General features: G+C 44.8%; 1 protein-coding gene across 7 annotated transcripts in view; it reads left to right on the plus strand.

Annotated features, from left to right (window-relative positions):
- Ebf2 (EBF transcription factor 2) overlaps positions 1-24303 on the plus strand; it is a 180739-nt gene extending 156436 nt beyond the window's left edge. For 2 of the 7 annotated variants that reach the window (XM_042697809.1, XM_042697814.1), the window contains 6 exons: positions 6645-6733; positions 8148-8213; positions 8299-8476; positions 10727-10912; positions 18563-18730; positions 23481-23512. In XM_042697809.1, coding sequence (XP_042553743.1) covers positions 6645-6733; positions 8148-8213; positions 8299-8476; positions 10727-10912; positions 18563-18730; positions 23481-23512 — 719 coding nt within the window. Of the gene's footprint in view, positions 1-6644; positions 6734-8147; positions 8214-8298; positions 8477-10726; positions 10913-18562; positions 18731-23480 lie in introns of all 7 variants that reach the window. The other 5 variants (XM_042697811.1, XM_042697812.1, XM_042697815.1 and 2 more) reach the window with 3 other exon arrangements.
- Positions 24304-25019: the final 716 nt, after the last annotated feature.

Consider the following 25019-nt stretch of genomic DNA (forward strand, 5'->3'; position numbering starts at 1 on the left):
GCTCCGCATGGCCGAGTAATGGTAGGAAGATGACACTGTTGATCATTCTTGACCTTGAAGTCAGATCCCATGATGCATTGGATCTGAGCAGCAGATGCTGTGAAAACCCCTAACTCAGAGCTAATTTAATGCAAGTAGAGCTTCCTCGATCCCAAACTCTGAAAGGTGAAGTGCTCCAAAAATTGAAAACCTCTTGAACATGAACAAGATGCCCCAAGTAGGAAACCCACCCCCGACATGTACACCTGATGCCACGCGACAAATCCCAGTCAAAACACAGGAGCATTTTAAATTTTTACATAAAATCACTTTCAGGCTATGTTGATCAGATTTTGATGAAACATAAATGAATGTGGGGTTTATAACTTACGCATGTACAAAGGGTTTCAAAAATCCAAAAATAAAATTCAAAGTCTGCACAGTTCTGACCCCAAGCATCTTGGATAAGGGGTGTTCAACACGTATAGCCTTTGGTTGATGGGTACTGGCCGAGTTAGGCAGAAGGTACGCAGTGGCTGCAGAGACTGAGTTAGGCAGAAGGTACGCAGTGGCTGCAGAGACTGAGTTAGGCAGAAGGTACGCAGTGGCTGCAGAGACTGAGTTAGGCAGAAGGTACGCAGTGGCTGCAGAGACTGAGGGCAGGAGAGAGGAAAACCGAACTCATAGTACAGGAAGGTTGAGTTCTTGGGAACCCACAGGCAGGACAGGAAGATGGACACTGGAAAGAAGTTGTCAAGGAACATGAGAGCTTATTCCTGTATCCTTAAAATGCCTTCAAAAGCTGGACTGCTTACCCGCTTCAGCAGAGCAACTCTGACTCACGGACACATGCCGTGTGTGTCTTCTCAACACGCATGTGCTCCTGTGTGCTTATCAATTCTTCTGATCGGGTACACACATACAGAGATTCCAGCTTTCTCTGCCTTTGTTCTTGTGGCACAAAGAACAGGATCCCTTTTGGCTCTTTTATCTCTTCTTGAAAAGGTTGGGATTTAGAACTGGGACTCTGGGAAATCCTCTGATTCTGTGGGCTTCCCCGCCCCCCCCGCCCCCAGGTCTTTATTGGACCTTGGGCTCTGTGAACATGTGATCTAGGTAGAGATGCTATGCGCAGACACAGAGCTCAGCTCAGAATTCCTCATTCTGTGAACCCCTTGATAGCCATTCATAGATTCCACAGCCTTTCTGGGGCCCAAGTGAAGACTTCATGTTGAGTAAAACTGAAAGCCAGCACTGTGCTGTGATTGGCCAACATCCCCAGCATGACACACCCACTGGCCACTCAGATCTCCTCTCAAACTCCTGCAAAGAAATCCCAGCAGGCCTTAGATGTTGCCACGTTTGTGATCTGTACCCCTGTTGGTTGAGGGCACAGGTAGCCTCCTACAGTGTTAAAGCCTCCTTGCTGAGGGGTGTCCAGGGCTGCTACAGGCAGCTCTTTTCTTTCCCATACTAGTCAGCATCCTTATGTTTTTTGGGAAGCAGAAATAGAAGCACAAGCTGGGAATGAGCATTATTTGGTCCCTCTACTGCCTCTCAAGGAAAGAAAAGAAAAAATCGTGGAGAATTTATATATTTTATCGATCCTTTGGGAAAATCAGTATTGGGCAACAGCCAGCTGTATTTTTTGTGGTTCTCAGTAGATATTTTTAGTTAATTTTTATTTGCTTAAAAAAAGAGAAAACTTCACACATGGTTTGTATTTTCTACCTACTTGTTGGGTCCAAGATAGGTAAGTAACTTCATATATTATACCCACAATCAGAATGAGAAATGACACACATGAGGTCTGGGTTCTCGAGAGAAATATTATGAAATCTCAAGGTATTGATGAGTTTTTCAAGCTTGATCCAAATGGGATTTAGAGTCTGTGGCAGTTGAAATGTGTATTATTAAACTCCTTAAGCAAACCCGATTGAGTCCCACTGGAGGATTAAGACATTCTATGTATAGCAACGACGGAAGTCTCATGTCTTAGTCCTCTCTATTGAATTCCCCCTTGATTAGCTTCTGTAATATTTAACTTCATGCCATGCCATAATTATTTAATAAAAGGTAAATATAAATTATATTTCAGTGGGGATATGACCTTTTACCTTAATGTTATATTACTAAAGAAAGACATAGATAAATAGAGCCTATAGGTTGAAGCGTATTTTTAATTTACTCTATTTGCATCTTGCTGGCGTTTCCCTGTCCCTGTCAGCCAAAGGGTTGGCAGGATGGCGTACACCCTGCCTTCGCATGGTAGGCCAGGCTGTAAATTTACATGGATGATGGCCGTTAATGACCTGGCTGGCCCTTTGAGACGGTCTTGGTGCTTGTCTTGGGTACCTCATTAGCTAATTGAGGTTCTTGGCTGGCTCAGAAAAGCCAGAGAATGCCAGGGAGCTGGCGGCGGGGAGAGGAGGGACGGCTGGGATCCAAGGCGAAATGGATGCTATGGGATGTGACGACAGCCAGGCAGTTGGGAACCAGAGCAGATCGCTGAGCCTGACCTTGGACTGGTTTTTAACAGCACCCGACTGTTTTTGACGGTGGCCTGTACTTCAGATATGCACTTGATTAGATGAGATCATGAGTGCCCGCTTGCGCATGGGACCTTCGTCCCTGCGTGATGCACAGGACAGACAGCGCCGTGGCTTGCTCGACTCTCTCTTTGGCATGCACACGTGGCCCACCCTACCTGCCAGGTGCCTGCCTAAAACTGTGCATAAACAACAGACAGCTGTGCCGAATCTCCTCCTTCCCTTTAAAACATGCATTAGTCGCCCTGTGCAGCCAAGAGACTAAGTTCCTTCAAAGCCTGGGGCTGGGGAGAGGAGGGCAGGAGAGGCGAACCAGACAGAATGTTGATGGCTTTCAGTCTGATGGAGGAGGCCAGTCACCAGCTTCTCCAGCAGGGGATTGTATTAAAGAAACAGTGCTCTTTCTTCCCCTTCCCTGTGCTGAGGGGATCCCGGCTTGGGAGCGCTCCTCCGTGGGCAGCAGGAAGGAGGGGAAAGGAGAAATGGTGGTGGCTGTGGCGGGTGGCATGGTGCGGGCTGCTGGGAGAGGCCTGCGGGGTGGGTGGCGGCGCAGATGGAAAGGAGGGGGAGACGCTATGTAGAGAGGGGGGTGGCTGCACTGGTGAGCCAGGGGATTGCTCCCGTGTGTGTTCAGCCCATCGTGAGCATTCCCGGGCCTTCGGCTTCTCAGATGCCCGAGAAGAAGCTCTTCACTTGGGATGGCAAACGAAGCAATGTTTGCTGCTGAGAGTTTTGTCACCAGATCTGTTTGCCCTGTAACTTCTCGGCGACTTAGAAGTTAGGTGACTCCGGGAGCCACCCCCAGGGGCAGCCCTTTCCTGCAGCTGAGGAGGAGGCGCAGAGAGCCATGGAAGGGCTGTCTCTAGTTCGGAGGCAGGTTTAGGGATTACAGGAGCCAGGGTTCAGATCTTTCTTTCACCCCCCAGTTTAATGTGGGGATGAAGTTCAGCCCATAGGTTTTTCAACGAGAATTGTGATTGTGGATGACCTACTCTGGAGGCAGAAACAGAAGGGTCGTGGTTCAAGGCCAGTAGACTATCCACCACAGGGAAAACCACCAGTATATCCTGATTGGGGGGAGGGGATGACAATGCTCTTATTGCAGGTCATAGCCACTCAGCATCCTGTTATTAAGAAAAAGCTTCTTAAATGGATGACTTCGAATGCTAAGCAGAAGGAAACGTTACAGGATTCCACTTACAGCACACAGCTATTCCGTGTGTTTCTGAGCAAAATGGTGATGTAATAGCTTCCAGAATAAGTTGGAGGGAAATAAAATCAATGGGAATCTATTCATGCTGGATCCTAAGCTCCGCTGGCATGCTAGAAAATGTGTGTGCTGGTGTGTGTGCGCCGGGTTGTTCTGCAGGCTGTGTGGCGGCTGGACTCCAGACTCTTAGGAAAGAATAGAGTTAGACCTGTAAGGAGACTGGAAAGACAAGCACCATCGTAAAAATGGATAAAATGGGTTAAATAATTTGACAAATAATACGTGACAGCGAATGGAACATTAAAACACTACCTATGGAAGACAGATGGGACTAGTATGTCCCTTCTCAAAAAACAAAAAACAAAACAAACAAACAAAAAAAAACCCACTCCAATTCCCAAAGACCACCTTTGGAAAATCCAGGGCAGTTGTCTGGGATCAGCCATCCATACCCAACTCCCTAGAAAGTATACCTATTTTTCTTGGAACAAAAAAAGAAGCGAAAACTAGAAATATAGCTGTTTGGGAAATGATAACGGAAGGGGAGGTAAAAACAAATCTGATATTGGGGCTGGGAAGGTGGCTCAGTGGTAGACGCTTGCCTTGCATGCATGAGGCCCTGGGTTCAATTCCTCAGTACCACGGAAGCAAAAAGAAAAAAGCCAGAAGTGGTGCTGTGGCTCAAGTGGTAGAGCGCTAGCCTTGAGCTGAAGAGCTGAGGGACAGCACCCAGGCCCAGAGTGCAGGCCCCACGACTGGACCCAAAAAAACCCAAAAAACAAATCTGATATTGGATCTATGATAAAGCATTTAGAATTGTGAGGAAACGAACGGCTTTTCTAGACAAATGTGATCCTGAGAAAGAAGAACAAATGCAAGGTTCGGCTTGGCAGTCAGGTGAATGCTGCTATTCGCCTGGAATCTCCTGAGCATGAAGGCTTTGGGAGGGAGGGGCCGGTGGGTATGCAGGTGGCTGTCTAGCCAACAGTTGGATATTACAGGCCGAATCCCTAGCAAGCTATAAACTAGAAATAAAAATTTGTGGTGATCAGCACATACCTGGACATGGGAGTGGTGGGGGGGGGGGCTGGGTGAAGTTACCATGGCAACAATCTAGAAGGGCATCATATTTGCATAATGGGCTGAAGAGCAAGAGCCCCCAGAGCAGGCCCGGATGCCTTACCAGACAGGTTAGTGGGAAGCAGAGTGAGCTCAGGAGAGCCGGTGGAGAGAAATATTTCCAGAAGGAGCAGATGTGAGCTGCGTCCGATGCCAAGTTGGGATGAAGACGAAAAGGTTCCCTTTGGTTCAGTGAACTCAACAAAAACAATTTGACTGAGATTCTTTCAAACTTTTAAGCAGGAGGTGCTATCCATGTTGAATATCTTTTTCAGAACATAAGCTAACACGTCTCTACTTAATCTGGGTGCAGTGACTCAAGCTTACAATCTAACAAAAAGTGACTCAGCAGTGTGTGAAAGCCTTTGCCTGTAATGTTTGGTCCAGTCATTCTAATTCTTGGCATTTTCCAGTTGAAACAAAATTATACACAGACAAATTATTGCTCTGCTTTTTATCATAGGGAGAAATAAGGACTTGACAAAATACCCAGAATTAGGAAACCATGCAAATAAATAATGGAGTATGTTATGGAGGAAATTTGCAGGAGTTTTAATTATAAAGGAATATTTAATAGCCTGGTGAAAGTTCATGACATGCAGTATTGTTTAGAAGGTTTTCAAAAGTAAATGATGTAACAATGTCAGTAATTTTAAGTGCACGTGTGTTTAAATCTGGAAGGCTAGAAGAGGTAAATTGTGCTTGTCTCTGAAGTGATGGTGTCTACGGGTGACTTTACTTTTTTCCTATATATTAAAGTTTGGTTACAATTTCTTTGAAGAGGCCTTGTTTCAATATAGTAATAGCAACAGATGTTCATAAAATACATGTACAAAAAGAAAGACTTCAAAAAAGACCCCCACACTCTCCAGAGTTTATTATTCTCTAACAGGAGTGCACACAATATTATTTTATTCTTTGTATGATTTTTTTTAACCTTTGGTCAAGCATTAGTTTTAAAACCATGAAATCTAATCAACAAATTTTGAAGAAAAGGAAAAAGAAAGGGAGAAAAGGAGTGAAAAAAAAACCCAAAGAAACCAATGCTGAAAATTCTTGAGAAGAACAAAGATACTAAAGGATGTCATTTGTTCATTTACATACTCAGAATTGCTCACTTAAGCACCTACTGTATTCCTGGCAGTCTTCAGCCATGAAAACCCAGTGGGTGAGACAAAATGATTCTGCTTCAATGGATGTTTTGGTGTAGTACAAGAACGTGACATTTCTAAAATGTGTGTGCTGGGCTAGGGATATAGCACAGAGGTAGTGTGCTTGCCTTGCATGGATAAGGCCCTGGGTTCGATCCCACACAACACACACACACACATATTTGTTTAAAAGATGAGTGGATATAAAAATACAGTTAAGTGATTGATGTGTGTTTGAGAAATACTTTTTGAGGTAGAACACTTGCTTAGCATGCATATATCTTGCCTTCAATAAACTGCCTCCCCTCATCCAACAAAAAGTACAGGTAGATGCCTAAACCGCAAAGGGCTCAAGTGTAGGGCGCACAAGGGCAGGGTTTTATGAGCACAAGATCACAGAAGGTTATGTGTGCATGTGATGAGCATGATAAAGGAAAAAAATGTTATTTTGAAAGATTGATTCCAGACTTGCATGTGAATTAACCAGCGTCGGTATCAGGATCTCCTGTGTGCACCTTGTGCCTGTCAGTTCTGCGAGAGACAGTAGCAGAAGGCTTCTGTTACCTGCGCGAGGCGTTAACAGAAGGGTTACTCTCTGGCTTTGCTGTGTGACTCAGAGTGGATTTTCTCTTTCAGCACTCAATGAACCCACCATTGATTACGGCTTCCAGAGGCTGCAGAAAGTCATCCCCAGGCACCCTGGGGATCCTGAGAGATTAGCGAAGGTAAGATACTTGGAAACTCGACCTAGGAAAGCCTCTCGGTAGTATCCCAGCAAATGCAGACAAACCCAGCCTTTTACTCCCCCATTAAAATCAATTAGCCCTTGAAATTGGCTAAAGTGTAGGAACGAGATGAACATAAAATTTAGGCTATGAAATATATTATCTTTGGTCTCTCTGGAAGCATGAAACCTAAAAATTTTGGAGCCCATAAAACAGATAAGCTGAAAGAATAGTCAGATGATAAAACAATGCCAACTTTGTGGAAATAAACATTTTGCTTAATTGCTTGAAATGTGGGCTTCCTCTGCTTTGTATTTAAATACGATTTTATTTGCTTATATTACAGAAGCCCATCAATCTAGAAACAAGTATTCATTGAGGGCCTACTATGTACATACAGATTTAATGACAATAAAAATGTCTCCACAGAAAATGACTGTGGAAATGTATCACTTTTAAATGATCTTGCTTATGAAAACTTCATTGCAAATCTGGCCCATGATATTCGCTTTCTTTATTTAAAAAACATGTCAATTTATTAGTTGTCATTCAACTAATGAGAAACAATAAAAATTTTACGTTTGCATTTGACTTGCACTTTAAATGCACAAGTTATAAAATGCTATGTTCTCTATCATGTGCTGTGAGTGGAATTCAAGTACCAGTTATTTCTATATCACACCTTGGTTTTACTCCTGGAAAAATCCCCAGCTCCACCATTAAATTAGGTGATATCTGGAAAGTAGGCTAATAGCAATTTAAAAGGTTGTTAAAAAAACACAGGAGGTAGAAAAGACAAGATGAGAGAAGTGGGAGTTGAGATAACTAATTCTCTCTGGTTAACGTGAACAGGGGAAATATTACTGGAAGACTTCATCTTTATTAGAATAGAATTTTGCAGTACGTGTTGCCAATATAATTTCAGTACTCTGGACAGCTCCTTGGCAAACAGCTAACCTCAGGTCCATCAATCATGTCAAGAATATTTGGTTAATTAGAGTACCAGGATTATTGTTATTCCTCTTCCTCTCCTTCCCCTCTTTTCTTCCTTCGTCTTCTTCTTCCTGTTCTTCCTGTTCCTCCTCCTCCTGCTCCCTCTCCTCCATCTTGTTTTTAAAGATGATGGCTAGAAGTCGTTTTCATTGAATTTTCAAGACATTAAATTTAAGCAACTCTTCCCTCCATGTGGTTGGTCGTGGGTTTTGTCTGGGTCCTGACCACCTTGTAGACTCGTTGTTCAACAGAATGAAATGGTAGATGTAAATATTCTACCAAGCATCAGACCGCTTGGTAATTATTGACACATAATTGTGTTGTTTTGCGTTTAATCTGTGCGTTTCTTTTGTTGGCCGTTTGGGGTTTTCCATAATGATGGTAGCCGGAATCCACCTTTCTTCCCCCCCCCCCCCCCCAGGAAATGCTGTTGAAGAGAGCTGCTGACCTTGTGGAGGCCCTCTACGGCACACCCCACAATAACCAGGTGGGATACTTACGTCCTAACCCCTTGTGTGGAGTTTGACCCTCCACGCTGGGCACGATGCTCACGCCCACCTCTCCCTCCATAGGACATCATTTTGAAGCGAGCTGCAGACATCGCGGAGGCTCTGTACAGCGTCCCCAGGAACCCCAGTCAGATCCCAGCTCTCTCCAGCTCCCCAGCGCACGGTGGCATGATGGGCATCAATTCTTACGGCAGCCAGCTAGGGGTCAGCATCTCAGAGTCAACACAAGGAAATAATCAAGGTACGGCCTCAATTCTGAATCCAGTCAGAATGCACGTTTGTGGTCTTCATGTAAATGTTTGGTTCTGCTGGAGGAGAAGGAACCGGAGGTTAGGACTATCCAGCAGAGCAGCCCTTGAACACAGCCGTCCCCATGTTAGCCGCACCATCACAGATTGGCCCCCGTCAGCATTGCAGATGGTACATCGTTACATCTGAGCTTCTGGCACCAGAGAGAATCTCGTTAACTGCAAACATGTAAAGATGAGGTTGACTAGCATAAATTCAGAAGGGTTTGGGCCTGTGGAAACCAGGTTTGCAGATATTTATTAAATTTATATTTATACTATTTCAGTTATCCAATTGAATAAAATAAGGTCAACTGTTGCCATTCTCATTCATTCGATCTGTCTCTCCCCTTGTGAATGAATGACTTGATCTTATTTGGGTAACTTCCATTGTGTGTTATCTTATATACAGATCAGAAGCAATGTTACAGTCCACTATACTTCGACATGTGAGGTACATCGTGTTGACTTTTTTTTTTTTTTGTCAGTTGTGGGGCCTGAACTCTGGGCCTGGGCGCTGTCCCTCAGCTCTTCAGCTCAAGGCTAGTGCTCTACCACTTGAGCCACAGCACCACTTCCAGCTTTTTCTGCTTATGTGCTGCTGAGGAATCGAACCCAGGGCCTCATGCATGCAAGGCAAGCGCTCTACCACTGAGCCACCTTCCCAGCTCCCATCGTGTTGATTTTTATCAGAGGTCAATTTTATTGTTAAAGGGCAAATCTAACTCTACCTTTCATAAATCATTTTTGAAAGGAGTAAATTTTCCTACTGATGTCTTTCACCTTGGGATATTTTTATGTCTAATTTTGTTTATCTATGGGAGGAAGAATCCTCAATATTTTGCCCAAGGTGGGCTCTTCTCATAAGAGAGTAAGTGGGAGACATTATTACTTCATTGTTATTTTTGTTAAACATGGGACCTGTGGACCATATAGCAACATTTTTTTTTATTTGATGACAGTTTGGGGCTGTTGGCTAGGTAGGTTTAGAGACAATTATCTCATGGATTTGCTTCAGGAGAGACTGGGCTGGATTTCACAAACATGGAGGAGGACTTATCTTCCTCCCCAGCCTACGCACACACTGAGTGCCCACACTCAACTCATGGTGCCTTAGAGTCTTAGGTTAAAGAACAGAATACCTAGAGCAGCCCCTCATTACTTTTGTTTGTTTTTTTTGTTTTTTGTTCATCACGGGACTTGAACTCTGGGCTTGGGCGCTGTCCCTCAGCTCTTCAGCTCAAGGCTAGTGCTCTACACTTGAGCCATAGCGCCACTTCCGGTTTTCTGAGTGGTTTATTGGAGATAAGAGTCTCACGGACTTTCCTACCCAGGCTGGCTTTGAACCGTGATCCTCAGATTTCAGCCTCCTGAGTAGCTAGGATGACAGGCGTGAGCCACCAGCCCCCCCACCCCCTCCCGCTCTCATTACTTTTTGAGTGAACTTGATCCCAGTCTCTGCCATCCAACACTGAAGGCCTGGTAACCTCTGCAGACTCACGCTACCGAACGTGCATCTTGCAGAATGCACCTGACAACAGAAATGTTAGCAGGGTGCCTTCCTCCCACCCTCCCCCAAAAGATGCTCTCTATGGTGTGCTCAATTTGGGAAATGCAAGTTTAGCAAAGTTAAAGTCACTTCCTTATTCTCTAGGCTTTTCATCGAGGAATCTTCAAGAGCTAGCTACCGCGCATCACATCTGCCCAGCTTTACTTAATGTACACATGTTTCCCGTGCCAGCGATTCGTATCTCATAGGAGTCCCATCCCTTAGCGTGCGCTGGAGATGCTGAGTGTGGGATTGGAACAGGGAGGAACACCACGGGTGCGCTGTGGGTGGGAGGGAGAGGGGGCAGGGAAAGAGGGATGGGTAAAAGGCTGGGGACCTAGTTATCTGCCACAAAGGTATAGTTAGGTAAGAGGAGCACATTCAAAGTGTTGAAGACCGTGCTTGGGCGATTATGGTCAACAATAATCGTATAATTCCAGGTAGTTACATGAAAAGATTTGGAATGCTCCTAACACAAAGAACCCATCCGTGTTTAATGTGACAGCCAGTGAGCCTGACGTGATCGCTGTCGGGTGTATACATGTATGGACAGTGCTGTGACGTGGTGGTCTGGGCCGGTGTGGACCAGGGCTAGCCACGCACGGCCCACCGTGGGGACCCGCTGACCTAGCTGAGCTTTTCTTTTGTTGTCAAGGTTACATTCGAAACACAAGCAGCATCTCCCCGCGGGGTTACTCCTCCAGCTCCACACCTCAGCAGTCTAATTACAGTACCTCCAGCAACAGTATGAACGGCTACAGCAACGTCCCCATGGCCAACCTGGGTGTGCCGGGATCCCCGGGATTCCTGAACGGCTCCCCCACCGGCTCCCCTTACGGAAGTAAGTGTGCTCCCGGTCCTTGCGGCTCCAGGTCACTCTCTGTCTCTGCGACTCACCGGTCAGCCTTTTGGGGGAGAGCTGCGTTCCTAAATCTTACTTGCATGTGAGGGATGGTCCGGGTTGGGGTGGAAATATCCTTGCTGTATTTTCTTCTTTCCTCTTAGTTGCCTTTGGACTCAAGGTCTTCTGGGAAAAGAAATGGTTCTCTTGGTATAGGAGAGTACATGGGGCTTGGGTGTGTGTCAGAGAGGAAGATTCCATTTCAGTCAAAAACATGTATATTCTTCATCAGACACTTGACAGTGCAATATTTCATTTTGTGTCCATGAGAAGTGTCTAGAGTTAATGTTATTACCATGTTATAGACAAAGATTTTTGGTTTTAGTGGTACTGGGATTTGAACCTAAGGCCTTTTACGTGCTATTCAGGAATTCCACCACTTGAGCCCTGACCTAGACAAAGAATTTTGATGCACATCTTACCCATTACCACACAGCCTGAATACAGCAGGGCAAGGATTTGGGCACTGAATTGATGGCTTTGGGTTGTTATTTGTTACATCATGTTCTTTGTGTACTTGAAAGCCTGTGACAACTGTGACATAATGAGACAGCGCTGCTCAATCTTTTTTGATTTATATATATGTATACACACATATGTAATGCATATAATTTCTATATAATGTATATATATTCTTTTCTTCTTCTTTTTTTTTTTTTGTTGATCATGGGGCTTTCACTCAGGGCCTGGGCGCTGTCCCTGAGCTCTTTTGCTCAAGGCTAATGCTTTACCCATTTTGAGCCACAGTACCACTTCTGGTTTTTGAGTAGTTAATTTGAGATAAGAGTCTCACGGGGAATCTTCTGCATGGGCTGGCTTTGAACTGCAATCCTCAGACCTCAGCCTCCCGAGTAGGATTACAGGCATGAGCCGCCAGCGCCCAGCTCTATGTTATATTTTTAAACTATCTTTCAGTAGCTGTTATAAAGGGGTTTCGATTCAACACATCTGTTTATAAGGACAATGCATCTTGATCAATGTCACCCCTTCCTTAATCCTAATCTGTGGCTCCAGGATGTTGCGAAAACCCATTTGGGTAAAGAACCCAGATGGCCAGGCTGGGGACTCACACAGTGGTCCCGGGAGACTGAGCCAGTGTGTATGTTTTTCCAGCCCTACTTAGGGAATTCTTGAGGCAAGGAACATGAGCGCCTGAGGAGAGTGTTCTTGAAATTCTGGGTGTTGTCGCAAGGCCCTGCAGCTTGCCCTCTCTTTACCCAGAGTGTGTCCCTCGTGCCAGCAACAAGGACACATGAAGGAGAGCACACAGATGCGCCTGCCAGGCTCATGCGGGGCGGCCGTGGTGGCTGCCTCTCGCTGCCTTTGGACACTTGGTTCCCAGGGGATACGACCTCTTGAGTTATTTTTGGGTTATCTGTTCAAGACACACAGTCCACTCTCCACGGTGTGTGGGGACACAGCGACAAGTAGCAGAAAATAGCAGGGCTCATTTCTCTCAGCACAACGCAAGTTTTGTTATTGCAGACCTCTCCAGTAGTCCCGATTCATGAGTTCTGAGTGGTCGACAGGAATAAATTATTGTCAGTTGATTGATTTATTTAAAAAATCCGATCCCATCCCAACAATGTTTTCACATATCATAAAAATCAAATAGATAATAGGCATGTATAAACCCAGAGTTAATAGGAAACTGAGATACAAAGGAAAATGGTTAAGAAAACTAGATCAAGTCCAAGGGTCAAGCATGCATGCATTCAGTCTATTTAATATTGTCTCAAGTTTACAGAATGTTAGAGGAGAACGTTGTGCTAAGATTTTATGTCCTAGCCAGGCACCAGTAGCTCATGCCTATAAAAATAATCCTAGCTACTCAGGGGGCTGAGATCTGAGGGGCCTGGTTTGAAGCCAGCCTGGGCAGTAAGGTCTGTGAGATTCTCATCTCCAATAAACTACTGAAAAGGCTGGAGGTAGAGCTGTGGCTCCAGTGGTATAGCGCTACCCATGGGTAAAAGAAGCTCAGAGACAGCGCCTGGGCCCCGAGTTCAAGCCTGGGGACCAGCAGGAAAAGAAAAAAAAAAGAGATTTTATGTCTAAATATTACTTGTGCGGGGGTCTTAGGGTAAATATGGGTACTCCTGCTAAGGAGACCGGGAGGAGGTTTGCCTCAGGCCTTCCCTGCATATGGCAGAGACCACGTGTGTAACAATCCCACAAGCCATGTGGTGTCAGGAGAGCCACTGGATGAATCTTGTCACAGAATGATGATGTCATCAGTGAGAGAGCACATTCACAGCCTGAGTCAGTCAGGTCCTCGCAAGCTCCCCGAGGCCTTGCAAATCATCAGTGTCATCACCACACTCCCTTGGAGGAGGTGAGGGATGACGTACTCAAAGATTCCTAGCCAATGAACAGTAAACGTGGGACCAGAACCTCTGTCCCCAGCCTCTAGATAACCTGTGATGAAATTACTCCAGGATGTAAAAATATTAGCGTATTTGTAATATATTCTTAGCCTGAATCATATAAAATTCCTCCCTCTCTGACCACTTCCAGGCTATGGAAAAGGTAGCTTTATGCAGTTTGGTCATACATTCAGGTATGTGTTAGGTTAGTTTCCAACTGCGATCTTCAGATCTCAGCCTCCTGAGTAGCTGGGATTATAGGCGTGAGCCACCAGCACCTGGGTAGGGTCAATTTTCATTCATAAAAATGCCTGTGTGAGTGTTAATTGCTTACTAGGTCTTACTAGGTAATCCATCCAGTAGAGAAGCATGCTTCTCACCCTAGCAAGTAACTTTCTGATCACTCATACCAACCGCCACAAGAAAGTATCACCTAAATCTGTAAGTCACCTGTGAAAACAGGATGGTATACACAGAAGAGAAAGGGATACTGGGAAGAAGGCCCTTTGCCCACTAGGAAGTAGGAACGAGCAGAGGAGCTGGTAGTGAGCGCTTCGTTTTGGAGAGGTGGTCAGAAGGAGTTGCAGTGTGGGCAGGAGATTTCAAACAATCCATCCATCGCCATCAACTTCCCCAGCGGAGCTCATGGAAGTACCACCTGCTCTGTATTTCTAACCAAGTCTTTACTTCTCTGGCAAAGGGAAAAAAAAAAGGAAAGGAAAGAAATTTAAAAAAAAAAAACAAACCCAGAGAGGAACAACTTACGGATTCAGTTGCCTGTGTCTAAAACACAGATCTACGATTTCACTCTTGCAACCTGTTGTAGCTGAGCCATACCACGGGCCCTCCCTTGCCAGGAATGTTTAACAAAGAAACAGAGGCACAGCTCCTGGTCACATTGGCCTTTCATTACAGCCACAGCTGAGGACCAGACACCTGTGTCTTTCTGTGTGTGCTCTCACGCTGCTTCAGAACATGGTCAAACAGATGTTTGGGCGTTTTTTCCCCCCTCAAATCTACATACAAACGTCACTTCCTGGCTGTAGCACCATGTGCCAGGTTCCAGCTCTGTGAGTTGCTGTGGCTGGATCCTAAGCCCCTGACAATCGGGACCTCTTAGTGTGAGCCTGGCTTGCATGCTGGCGGGTTCCTGCTGGGGGCGGCCAGTCAATCTTTGTTAGAAGAAAAGGGCTTTTTCCTTAACTCCCCCCATCCGCGTAGCTTTCTGGGCCAGGCGTGTTTGCCTTTACCTTGGCCTCTATCCACTGGAGAAATTCTCAGTTGCAAATGCATGTGATTGGCCTTCCTCAAACAATACCCTCTGCCCTCCCTAAACCTGGCTTACCCAACACCCAAGGGACCTCTTCTTCCCAGGAGACCCAGCCACCAAATGGACCCCAAGTTTGGGACAGAATCCAGCCAGGCAGGAATCCAACCTGTCCTCGGAGATTTCTGCTTTCTTTACAGACTTAAACGGGGACCTGGGCTTCAGTATCTTTACCTTTTTAGAAATTAATATCAAGAGTTTTCTCTTGTATGATATTAAGCATTGTTATCATTTAATAGAACATCATGGAAAGAGTTTTATTTTTTTGTGTGGAAAATAGTTTTGGTTTTTTAAAAGAAAGCCTGCTGTCACCCTAAGAGGAATAAATTTAATTTATTGATACAGAAATTATACTTGTTTCTTTTCTCTTTTTTGTGCCAATCGTAGGGCTTGAACTCAGGGCACTGTCCCTGAGCTTCTTTGTGCTCAAGGCTAGCACTTTACCATTTGAACCACAGCTCTACTTCTAAGAATGGACCACAGACACCAGGGCTGGCCCTTGCTTTTAGGACGTTAATTTCCCCAGGAATCTGAGGATTTATTATCTCTGTTCTTCAGTTTGTTTGTCTGTCTGTTTTGTGCTAAAGAAGTTAACACACAATTTTGTTGACAGGCCATAAAACCTTAAAGAAGAAAATAAAAATGATTCAGGAAACTATTACTCTTTTTGCTAACGATAACTATTTTGAACAATGAAATAGAGATTTTCTATTTTCAAATATTAGTTACTCATCCTGTTTTCTCCCACATCAGAAGTAATATATTTTCACTGTAGAAAAAATGAAAATAAGGATAATAATAAGAATGAATAAGAATATTTGTAATCTCATTCATCAGACAAGCCATTTTAAAGGCTGGCTGTATATTACATCCTTTTAGACTTTTGCCATATGAATTTTTTTTGTACCCATAAAACTGTGTTAATGTATATATAATCTGCTTTTCTATTCTGAAGAGATATCTTTTCACGTATGTTAAATATTCCCTAACATTAGTCTCAATGTAGTATTCTACTATACGGACTAAACATAGTTTACCCTACTGAGGGTCACTTATTTCTCAATTTTTCATGATCATAAAAATGCCCTTGGATCTATTTTTTGGTACATTTCTGATTATCTCCTTGAGATTAATTTCTTGAGATTAAATTAGTGGGTCAGAGGATATGGACATTTAAAAAGATTTTGCTGTGAATTGCCAAAATCCCTCCAGAGAAATTGATTCTTTCCTTAGAAAAGAGGGAATATATGTTGCTCTGCCCTGTTAATTTTTTCTTTAATCTTTATCAGTTTAGTAAGAGAAAAATAACATCTTGTTAGTACTTTAATTATCATTCTATTACTAACCAGTTTGTGGGTTTCTGTACATGTCGTCTGGTCATTTTTTTTCTTCTTTAGTGACTTTACTTTTTATGTTCTTTGCTCATTTTCCAAATGGAATGTTTTTCTAATTTACTTATAAGAACATATTAGCTAGCAAGGACATGAACAGATTTAAGTAAGTGCTGAAAATATTTTTTTCTTACTTTGGCTTTGGCCTTTTGTGTATAGATGTGGTTTTTTTTATTATGTGGTGAATATTATCTTGCAAAATTTTATTTAAGCTTTAGGGTAAACGAATCATGAGTATTACATATTCTTACTGTTTTCTTCCAGCACCTTTATAATTTTGTTTTTTCCATGTACTTCTTTGATCTACTTAGATTACTTTGGTGATGAACATGAAGTTCTCTAAATTTAGTCTCCCAAATTTTAGTGTAGTGTTGCTATGTATTTCATAATACATAATTTCACAATAGGACATGTTACCTTTATTATGTATCAATTCATATATATATATATACATTATATATATATATATTACATATACCAGGCCCATTTCTGGACCCTCAAATTTCCTTATTTCTTTATTAATGTAACACTGATTGTAAATAATAGCACTGATTTAACTGACACAGATGTAATATTTAATATCAGTGTTTTCCTTACTAGTTGAAACAAATGTTTTGGCAAAACCTCTGACAAAGTCATTATTGAAGCACAAGAAACACAGTATTTTTTTCTGAAATACATATCAAAAATCCCCTTTAGGACTTTTGTTACAGTTGTATTAACTTTTAAATAACTTTTTAAATACTGCATTTTTATAAAACAATTACCATGGCCGGTACTTATTCAACTCTGCAGCAGTAGTTTATTTTTTTAATGAGTTTATGTTACTAGTAATGTGCTGTGCAGAGGGACTCCCATTTGCTAAGTGGGGGTGCAGCAGTTCTTTGACATCACCTACCAGAGCTTGGTGTGGTGTGCCGTCTGGTCTTTTACCAGAACACCCTGTGTCTGAGCCACACTTTAGTCTGGGATTAGTGATTAGGAAAGAGACTGTCTGTAGAAAGGAGACACGTGCTGGGTATAAACGAAAGGGAGTGTATGAGTCAATGCAAGGCTGCATCATAAGAACCATCTTTGTCACTGTGTTTGAGTAGAACTTCTACCATTGAGGACCCAAAAACCCAATCTGCTATCTTGGTGTCACACAACAACACAACAAAATACAACAGAGACTGAAAACCTTCATCAGCCTTGGGGCCTCCTGAGTCTCAGCCTCTAAATCTGTACCTTAAAGAAAGGAGGAGTATTTTATGTTGTTTTTCTAGTTTATTGATGCTAGAGACAAAACTACAAAAGAAGATTTTGCTGAAACAATGAGTAAGACCCACTTTCGGTGCTTAATGTACATCCTATCTTACCAGAGTGCACTGGCCCAAGTTCTATGCATCTACCACTTCAATTATTACATGAGATTCTTGATTTTGTCTTTCTTTGCAACTTATTTTCTTTGTTTATCTGATTTGAGGAAATAAATTTATTCACATGTTTTCTTTTGTATGGCTCTTTAGGTCAGGACGAGCTAAGGATAAGTATTTTTAGAGACAGTTCTTTTTGTGATACTATTGGCTGATAGTTCTTCTGTAAAAGTCGCCATGCTGGAGATGTCTTTTATGATTACTTTATATATGGGTGAACATAGCTCAAGATATAATTTTACATAGCGAGATGAAGGAAAGAGGAGACATAAAGCACATGAGCTTCAATTCATCTTGGACTTCCTCCTTTGTAACCTTTGTCAAAACTCATTTTACCCCACCCCCACCCCATGCCTGTTACACAGGGCAGATAGAGTTATCTCCTTGTATGATGTAACTTGGACGAATATGTGGGTTTAAGAGGAAGGCACTTCATTGTGTAAATTGCCTTTATTTTTCTTGGAAATTACCACACTTAGATTTTGGCTTCCCCTAAGACATTTTAATGTTAATATTGTTAATATTGGTGTGGATTTTTTCCCCTTTAAATATTATATCAGGGGAGGCGGGCTTGTAGCTTTATTTCCCAGGAGCACCGGATGTCCGGGGAGAGGGAAGTGATCTTCTAAATGTTAATAAACTCTTACATTTAATGAGAAAGCGGCCCACCGAGATAGCATTCTCAAAGAAGAAAGTAACCCTGTAAATCAAACCTCTGGAGGCCTGGGAGTTGGCAGGGAGGCACATGGCCCCCAGAAAGGACTTCTCCTAGGGTAAGAGAGTTTTCTCATGCTGGGTGAATCTGAGAACCTTCTAAGGATGTCAGTCTCGAGTAATCTGTTCACGAACCAGTCCTATCTTAGCATCTCCTGCCATTGACTTCCTGAAGGAACTCTGTCCATGCATCTGCGCATGTTGCCTGAACTTCCTTGACCATCACAGACAGGGTGTGTGCCCACCCCCTGGACAGGGAACATGTCACACTTCATTTCTATTGTGATCTTGGAATCTGGACCTGTGCCTATACGTGAAGCGTTTCTCCACGCGTTTCTGGAGGATCCCTCTTTCTGAGACGATTGTGCTTTGCTTTGCAGTCATGTCCTCCAGCCCCACCGTTGGCTCGTCCAGCACGTCCTCCATCCTCCCGTTTTCCTCTTCAGTTTTTCCTGCTGTGAAACAGAAGAGTGCCTTCGCCCCTGTCATCAGGCCCCAAGGCTCCCCGTCCCCAGCCTGCTCCAGTGGAAATGGAAATGGATTCAGAGGTAAGCCAAGGGGCCACCTGGGGAATAGGTGAGACCCAGGTGACCAGGTGTGGTCACAGCGCTGCTCCAAGTAGTCTGGACCGTCACTCAACTAGAGAGAGAGAGAGCCGTCGGGGTTGTGCAGCCATCACAAAGCAAGGGTGAGGGTGGACAGGGACAGGTCAGGGAGCTGCAAGTCATGGAATTCCAGTGGGACCGCTGTACCTGTGGTCCCGGAGTGTCTGGAGTCTGTGTGCTCGGTGGAAAGGTGTCTGACCTCCCATCCGATGCCACATAGCCAAATCATCTTCTTCCCTAAGCGGCTCACCACCTGCGCTGCATTCCCATACCACACGTGGAGTCAGGAGCAAGTTCTGAGAATTCTGGTTTAACATGCTAGCCAAATTGATAGCAGGTGCCTGATCGGGGGTGGGGTAGGGAAGGAAGAGAGAGAGAGAGAGAGAAGTCGTACTGTTTCTAGGAACAAAAATTAATATCACCCGTCAAAGGCACTTTCAAGCAACGTCGGAAACTGTAATGTGACATGACATAACTCGAATGTGATGAGTACATGAGACTCGAATCACCCTATGGAGGACGGGAGGCAGCTCACGGCCAAAGAGCAAATTGGAGCCTGCTGAGCGCGATGGCTCCCTGGCATCCCACAGTGCTTTGCAGCTGACTCGCGCATCTTCACGTGAACACAGGACAAGCAGGGTTGGATAAAACCGTAGCGAGGCTGGGTTAACCCCTCCTGGAGCAGGACAGCTGGGGATCCCCAAACCGTAGTGGGAAACCATGGCGGGAGCTGTGCACCCCTGTGGTTTCAATAAGTGTGTGAGTTCCTGATTTTTCGGGGACGCGCGCGAGGGGTCCTTGTCCACTTGTGTGTGAATCACGCCCTGAGGGCTGTGTGAGATTCCCCTACGGCATCCTCTCCACGCTGCAAGAGCTGATGGAGATATGGATAAAGCCCATCAGGCGGAGGTGGCCCCCGCATTCTGACAATTCTGAGTAAACTCAGCCACAGGGGCTCCGTGCCACTCAACATGTGGATAGTTGGAAACATCTGTATCCTTCACAGAGCTTTTCTTCTCCATATCCAGATGTCCATGCCGTAGAGAAACAGTGCAGCCTGTAGCTAAGCGTCATTCCCCCCTCCCGGCTCCCCCTCCCCGCCCCCGCCCTGCACTGGGGGAGGGGGAGGCCCATCTCTCATCAAGTACTAGTGGCTTCCATCCCACTGGTAATCTACTTCCTCCCCGAAAGCAAGCTGTGGCTGAGTACTCGCTGTGTCTCCCTTCCCCACACTGGTTCCCTAGCAATGCCCCTCTTTCTACCTCCTCTGGCTCTGTTCACAGACTTTGAGCCTAGTGGGGAAACACAGGGTGAGAGACGAGGGTGAGCTTGGTTTTTCTCCACGTGGGCTCCGGGAGGGGACAGGAATACTGCCCTTGCCTGGTGACACTCGGTTTTACTGGAAAGAGAAGCAATAGCCCTTCAGCCTTCCCTACCTCCTCTCTCACACAGGCACCGAATTCGGCGGTTCAGAGCTGCCCATTCCAGATCTGAATCTGATCTGGTCTGATCGCCCCAGGGAGACTCGCTGTGGGGCCTGCCTGGATTTGGGGCTACAGGGAGGCTGGGGCAGAGTTTTTCCTGGATCCGTGGCCTGCCACCTAACCCTGTCTTCTGTGGTCCAAGGCCCCTGGATCATGGGGTGGGAAGGGAGACCCTCTCTGGGGTCCTCAGCTGAGCACATGGCCTGTCACCAGCAGCAAGGATGCTTGTCCTGGGGCAGTGGCTGAGCCTCAATCCTTGATCGTGTCTGTCAAGGTGATGACTTAGCTGTATACAGGCACAAGCTCCAGGCTCTTGATTCTCTAGAATCACAGGAAATCTCCAACTACTTTTGAATCCCATAATTCCCTTCAAGATTCCTTGTTGATGTGACCATTCAAAAAATAAATGCAAGGGAACCCTACAAGAGGAAGCAGACAGCCTTGTCAGCTTAGAGCAATTGCAGAGAGCGATGGAAATAGAAAGGGATGCATGGAGACATGATGCGGGAGTCTAAGGAGAGTCCTAAAGAATACGACAGGCAGGATGATTCACTTTGCAGATGTCTGTTGGAACTCGAGTTCAGCTCTTGGCAGGCCACACGAGACTCTGCGAGCCTCGGTTTCCTTGTCTACCCCACAGGACGATCCGTAGCTATCCTCGAGGTCACTGTGGAAGGAACAGTGTGAGTGAAGATGGGTAGAGGATATTGCCTCAAGACCAGCAAGGACAAACCACTTGCTGCTTGTCTCCATTTGGGACCATGTCAGCAGGGGCTCACTGTCCAGCTCCCTAAGGGACCAGGAGATACAGAGCAGGAGAAGAGCGAGCTGGCCTTTAATGCATGAGCACCTCCTGGGAGGGCAGGGCCTGGATATGTCCAGGGCACCGGCTTCCCAGGCAGGGGGAGACCGAGAAACGTGGGCCCGAGGGTCCGGTGGATCCCCAGGTGAGGAAGGGTGCTTTCGTAGATGAGCTCTTAATTATCAGCAGAGGCATGTGCAACCAGCACTCGCTAAGATATGCTGTGAGCAACGTACTGGACTGAGCGCCCTGCAACAAAGTCCCTCCATTGAGCCATGCTGCCATCCCCACTTTTAGTATTAAGTACCATGTCCAAGGCCATATAGCAAGTGTCTGATGATTTGGACCCAGACATTTGGATCTCTGAGCCTATCTCTGATAGTCCCTCTTCTTACCAGAGACTGTGCTAACGGAAGTCCTTTTGTTACCTTTCACCCTTCACTACTATCTGCTTGCCACCTGGGCCAAAGGAAGGTTATTGCTTTCCTAGGAAATGCCCATGGTGCAAAGGGATTGTGCGATTCAAGTGTAGTTACGAGTCTCTCCGCTGCTACCCGTGAAACGATTAACTTCCTCTCCGGTGTCTGTCTGCTTCCCGTCTGCGGGCTTTGTTTCCTACAAGTGGAAAAGTCGAGGTTACCCTGTGAGTAGAGGTGCAGCCCACCCAGTGCTGAAGGAGGAGGGATTGGGAAGAGCTGTAGGGGGAGTCCATTGTCTTCTGGCATGGGATGGGTCTGAACACTTGAGCTTCTCTGTCCTCTGAGTGCTCCTTGGGCAAGCCTGACCTCCAGAAACCAGACATGGGTGGAGAAGTGTTGAGTATAACAGACAGGGTGAAGTTCAGCATGTGAGTCAGAGTATCTCCCCCCAACCCCAAGCCCTGCTAGAGAGGCCTGTCTGCAGTGTTTTCTTGTCCCACCTCGACCTCATTTATCAGGCATTTAAAGTTGATGAGTATAGATTGTCAAGATAATATTATACACCGTGTGTCTGATTCATTTTCTAGCTCCCTCTAGGAAAGAGAAGAAAAAAAAAAACCTCTTGCACTCTGGGATAATTACTAGAGTTGCTATATCTTCAAATCATCAGGGAGTGTCCAGAATTGAACTGCTTTTATTGAAAAGTTACATCGATTCAATATATAGTAATACAGGCAAAAATAATTAAGGCTTTGCTAGCTGTGTAAGACCTTAATCCAGATCTCGCAAACATTCAATAAAGGCTGTATGGGCAGGGAAATAGATGGTTGACGATTTTGCCCGAGAGGACTAGAGAAAGGGAGCAGTGGGGGGAAAGGAGGGGGAGGGAGGCAAAAAAGAAAAGAAGGAGGGGAAAAGAGAGAGGAAAAGATGAGTAAATTGGGGAAAATAAACAGAATTTTGGCCCCTTGCTTGTAAGTGCCCTTCATCAACAGGCTAGAATGACATTTGTCATTGCCTTGGTGCGGTGCAGACAAGAGAAATCAGAGAATCAGACCCAGACGTGGCTAGAAGTTTTGGATTCAGAGCAAGTCTTTTTTTTTTTTTTTTGCCATTGTTCAAAATGTGAAAATCCTCTGGGTTCCTCCCTGACAGGGGAAAGGAAAACATTTTGTCGTGTGATTTCCATATCTGCTCGGGCTGCTCTGCTGTCCACATCTTCTTGTCCAGATGGGAGGTAGCACTGGAGTGGGAGGAGGAGATGACTGACTCCCAGATTAACAATGAAATTAAGTTTTCTCTTCCCAGTGGACTGGCCCTTGTAGATGATAGCGTCACCTAGTAGTAATTCTAGCTACTCAGATCTGAGCATTGTAGTTTGAAGCCAGCCTGGGCAGAAAAGTCCATGAGACTCTTATCGCCAATTTACCAGTCAAAAACCAGAAGTGCTGCTGTGGCTCAAGTGGTAGAGCACTAGCCTTGAGCACAAAGAGGTTCAGGGACAGTGCCGAGGCCCTGAATTCAGCCCAACAACCAACCAACCAACCAACAAACAAAAAAAGGCTCAAAAAGGATAGAAAGCCTGATCTATTATCAACGATATACCAGCCAATGGGCTCGACATCTGGAATTTCCTTTTCTGTTCCATATAAGGGACTGGAGATAGTATAATCTGGAAATTATTGTTAGTCCAATGATGAACAATTATAGGTGCATACGCTAGAATGTAGATGCTCTGTCTATATCTACCATGTGGTTGATATAACTCCTTACTAGAAAACAAAACAAAATCTCATTCTCAGCCTGCAGCCAGAACCTCCACAGCTGTGTGTCTGGGCCAGTGGCTTCTGTCTGTGAGCCCAAACCTGCCCCTCTCTCTGGACTGTCCCAGGCTCTCCCCTCCACACCCCCTGCCCTCCTCTCTGTGGTAGAAGTGCTGCCACACCAAGTCCCCCAGTCTCATTCCCGTGTCACTGTTTGCCTTGCAGCCATGACCGGACTCGTCGTGCCCCCGATGTGAAGCAGAGCGAGTCCTGCTTTCTCATAGCACAAAACTACTTATTCTGATGGACCAATAATGAGGAAAGCACTCTGAGCTCTTTGGGGGAGAGTTGCGTCCCCCCCCCCCAAGTGGACGTGATGGACAGATCTGGGAAGGCAAAATCCGTCATCTTTCTTGGTCTCACATTTCTCCTGTAGCTTTGCCAATAGCTACACAAACTGACCCCTTTGGGGACCAGGACAAAAGATGTCATTGACATGGTCAGTGCTGAGAGCAGAAATGCAATGCTTTGTTATGAACATTATGGGGGGGAAAGAAAACCACCTTCCTGTGTTTGTAAAATATTTAAGAAAAAAATTGGCAAACAATTCATGCTTAATATTTTGGATACTATTTGTTTTTCTTTGTAGGAAAAAAGTTGAAAGTTTCTATTTTCTATGAAGCCTTTCAGATACCAATTTAGTTTATGCAGAAAAAAAAAACCATTGAACAAAACAGGGTACCAGCATGGAAGACTTTCTTAAAAAAAAAAAAAAAAAAAAGAAACCTGAATTGAATGATGAAATGTTGTATGTGTGTTTCCTTATAGTTTAATCTCTTAAAAAAACAAAAAAGGGAAAATTTTAAAATGTTTTACAGTTATTTAAATAAATAAACGTGTAACTTATTGTAAGTAGCAGTAGAAATTAAGGCCTTTTTTTTCTTTAAAGAAGAGAGCCATTTCTCTTTCTGATGTAAAAAGGAAACGAATCAAACCTGTAGTGACAAGTCTTAAAGGTGTGTGATTGTAACTACAGTTACTTATTGGACTCCACCCTCAGCTTCACCTCCCTCTTTTCTATCATTTTTATTGACCCATAAGCAAAACTGTGGAACGTACGTGGATTCCTACAGGACTGTCTCCCTCCAAAAACAGACTCAGAGAATACACATAGACAGACACTCCAACCTATCACTCCACACCCAGCTTCCTCTGCCTTCAAATTAGTCCGTAGACCCCTTTTCGTATTCACTCTTGGTGAGCAGTCTCTAAAAACTCAGCTCTTCCCTCAACAATGCAGACAAAGTCCCGCTTGTTCATTGATCTCGGGCTTTGAGCATCTGAGGAGAGAAATGTCCCACCTTTGAGAAGAGCCAAAAGCCACTGGACTTCGCTAACCACGGGCCCTCTTGCAATTCTTCCCTTCTCTCCACACAGAGGGGGGAAAAAACTTCAGAACTTCAAAAACCAGGCTGAGTACGATGAGATGATGCTATGTCTTCAACTCTTCAGATCAGTCTGAAAATGTGCAAGTCCTCTCCTCACTCTAACTCTTCCCCGTCTCTGTGGTTAAATTCTCTTTAAGGAAACAGTATGTATGTATTCCAAGTAACATGACTTCCAGACCAGAGTGGGACGGGTTGAGGAAGAGGATTGTTAGAACCCCAAGGCCTCCTGATGTTCAAAGACATGGAAATGGGGGTTCTAAGGAGACTCAGAGATTAGGGGTGGCTGTGTTCTGAGCAGTGCAGTTACCCAGCCCAT

Source organism: Dipodomys spectabilis, unplaced genomic scaffold, assembly GCF_019054845.1.
Source record: "Dipodomys spectabilis isolate Male_0828 unplaced genomic scaffold, ASM1905484v1 ptg000229l, whole genome shotgun sequence".
In the NCBI taxonomy this organism is placed as follows: Eukaryota; Metazoa; Chordata; class Mammalia; order Rodentia; family Heteromyidae; genus Dipodomys; species Dipodomys spectabilis.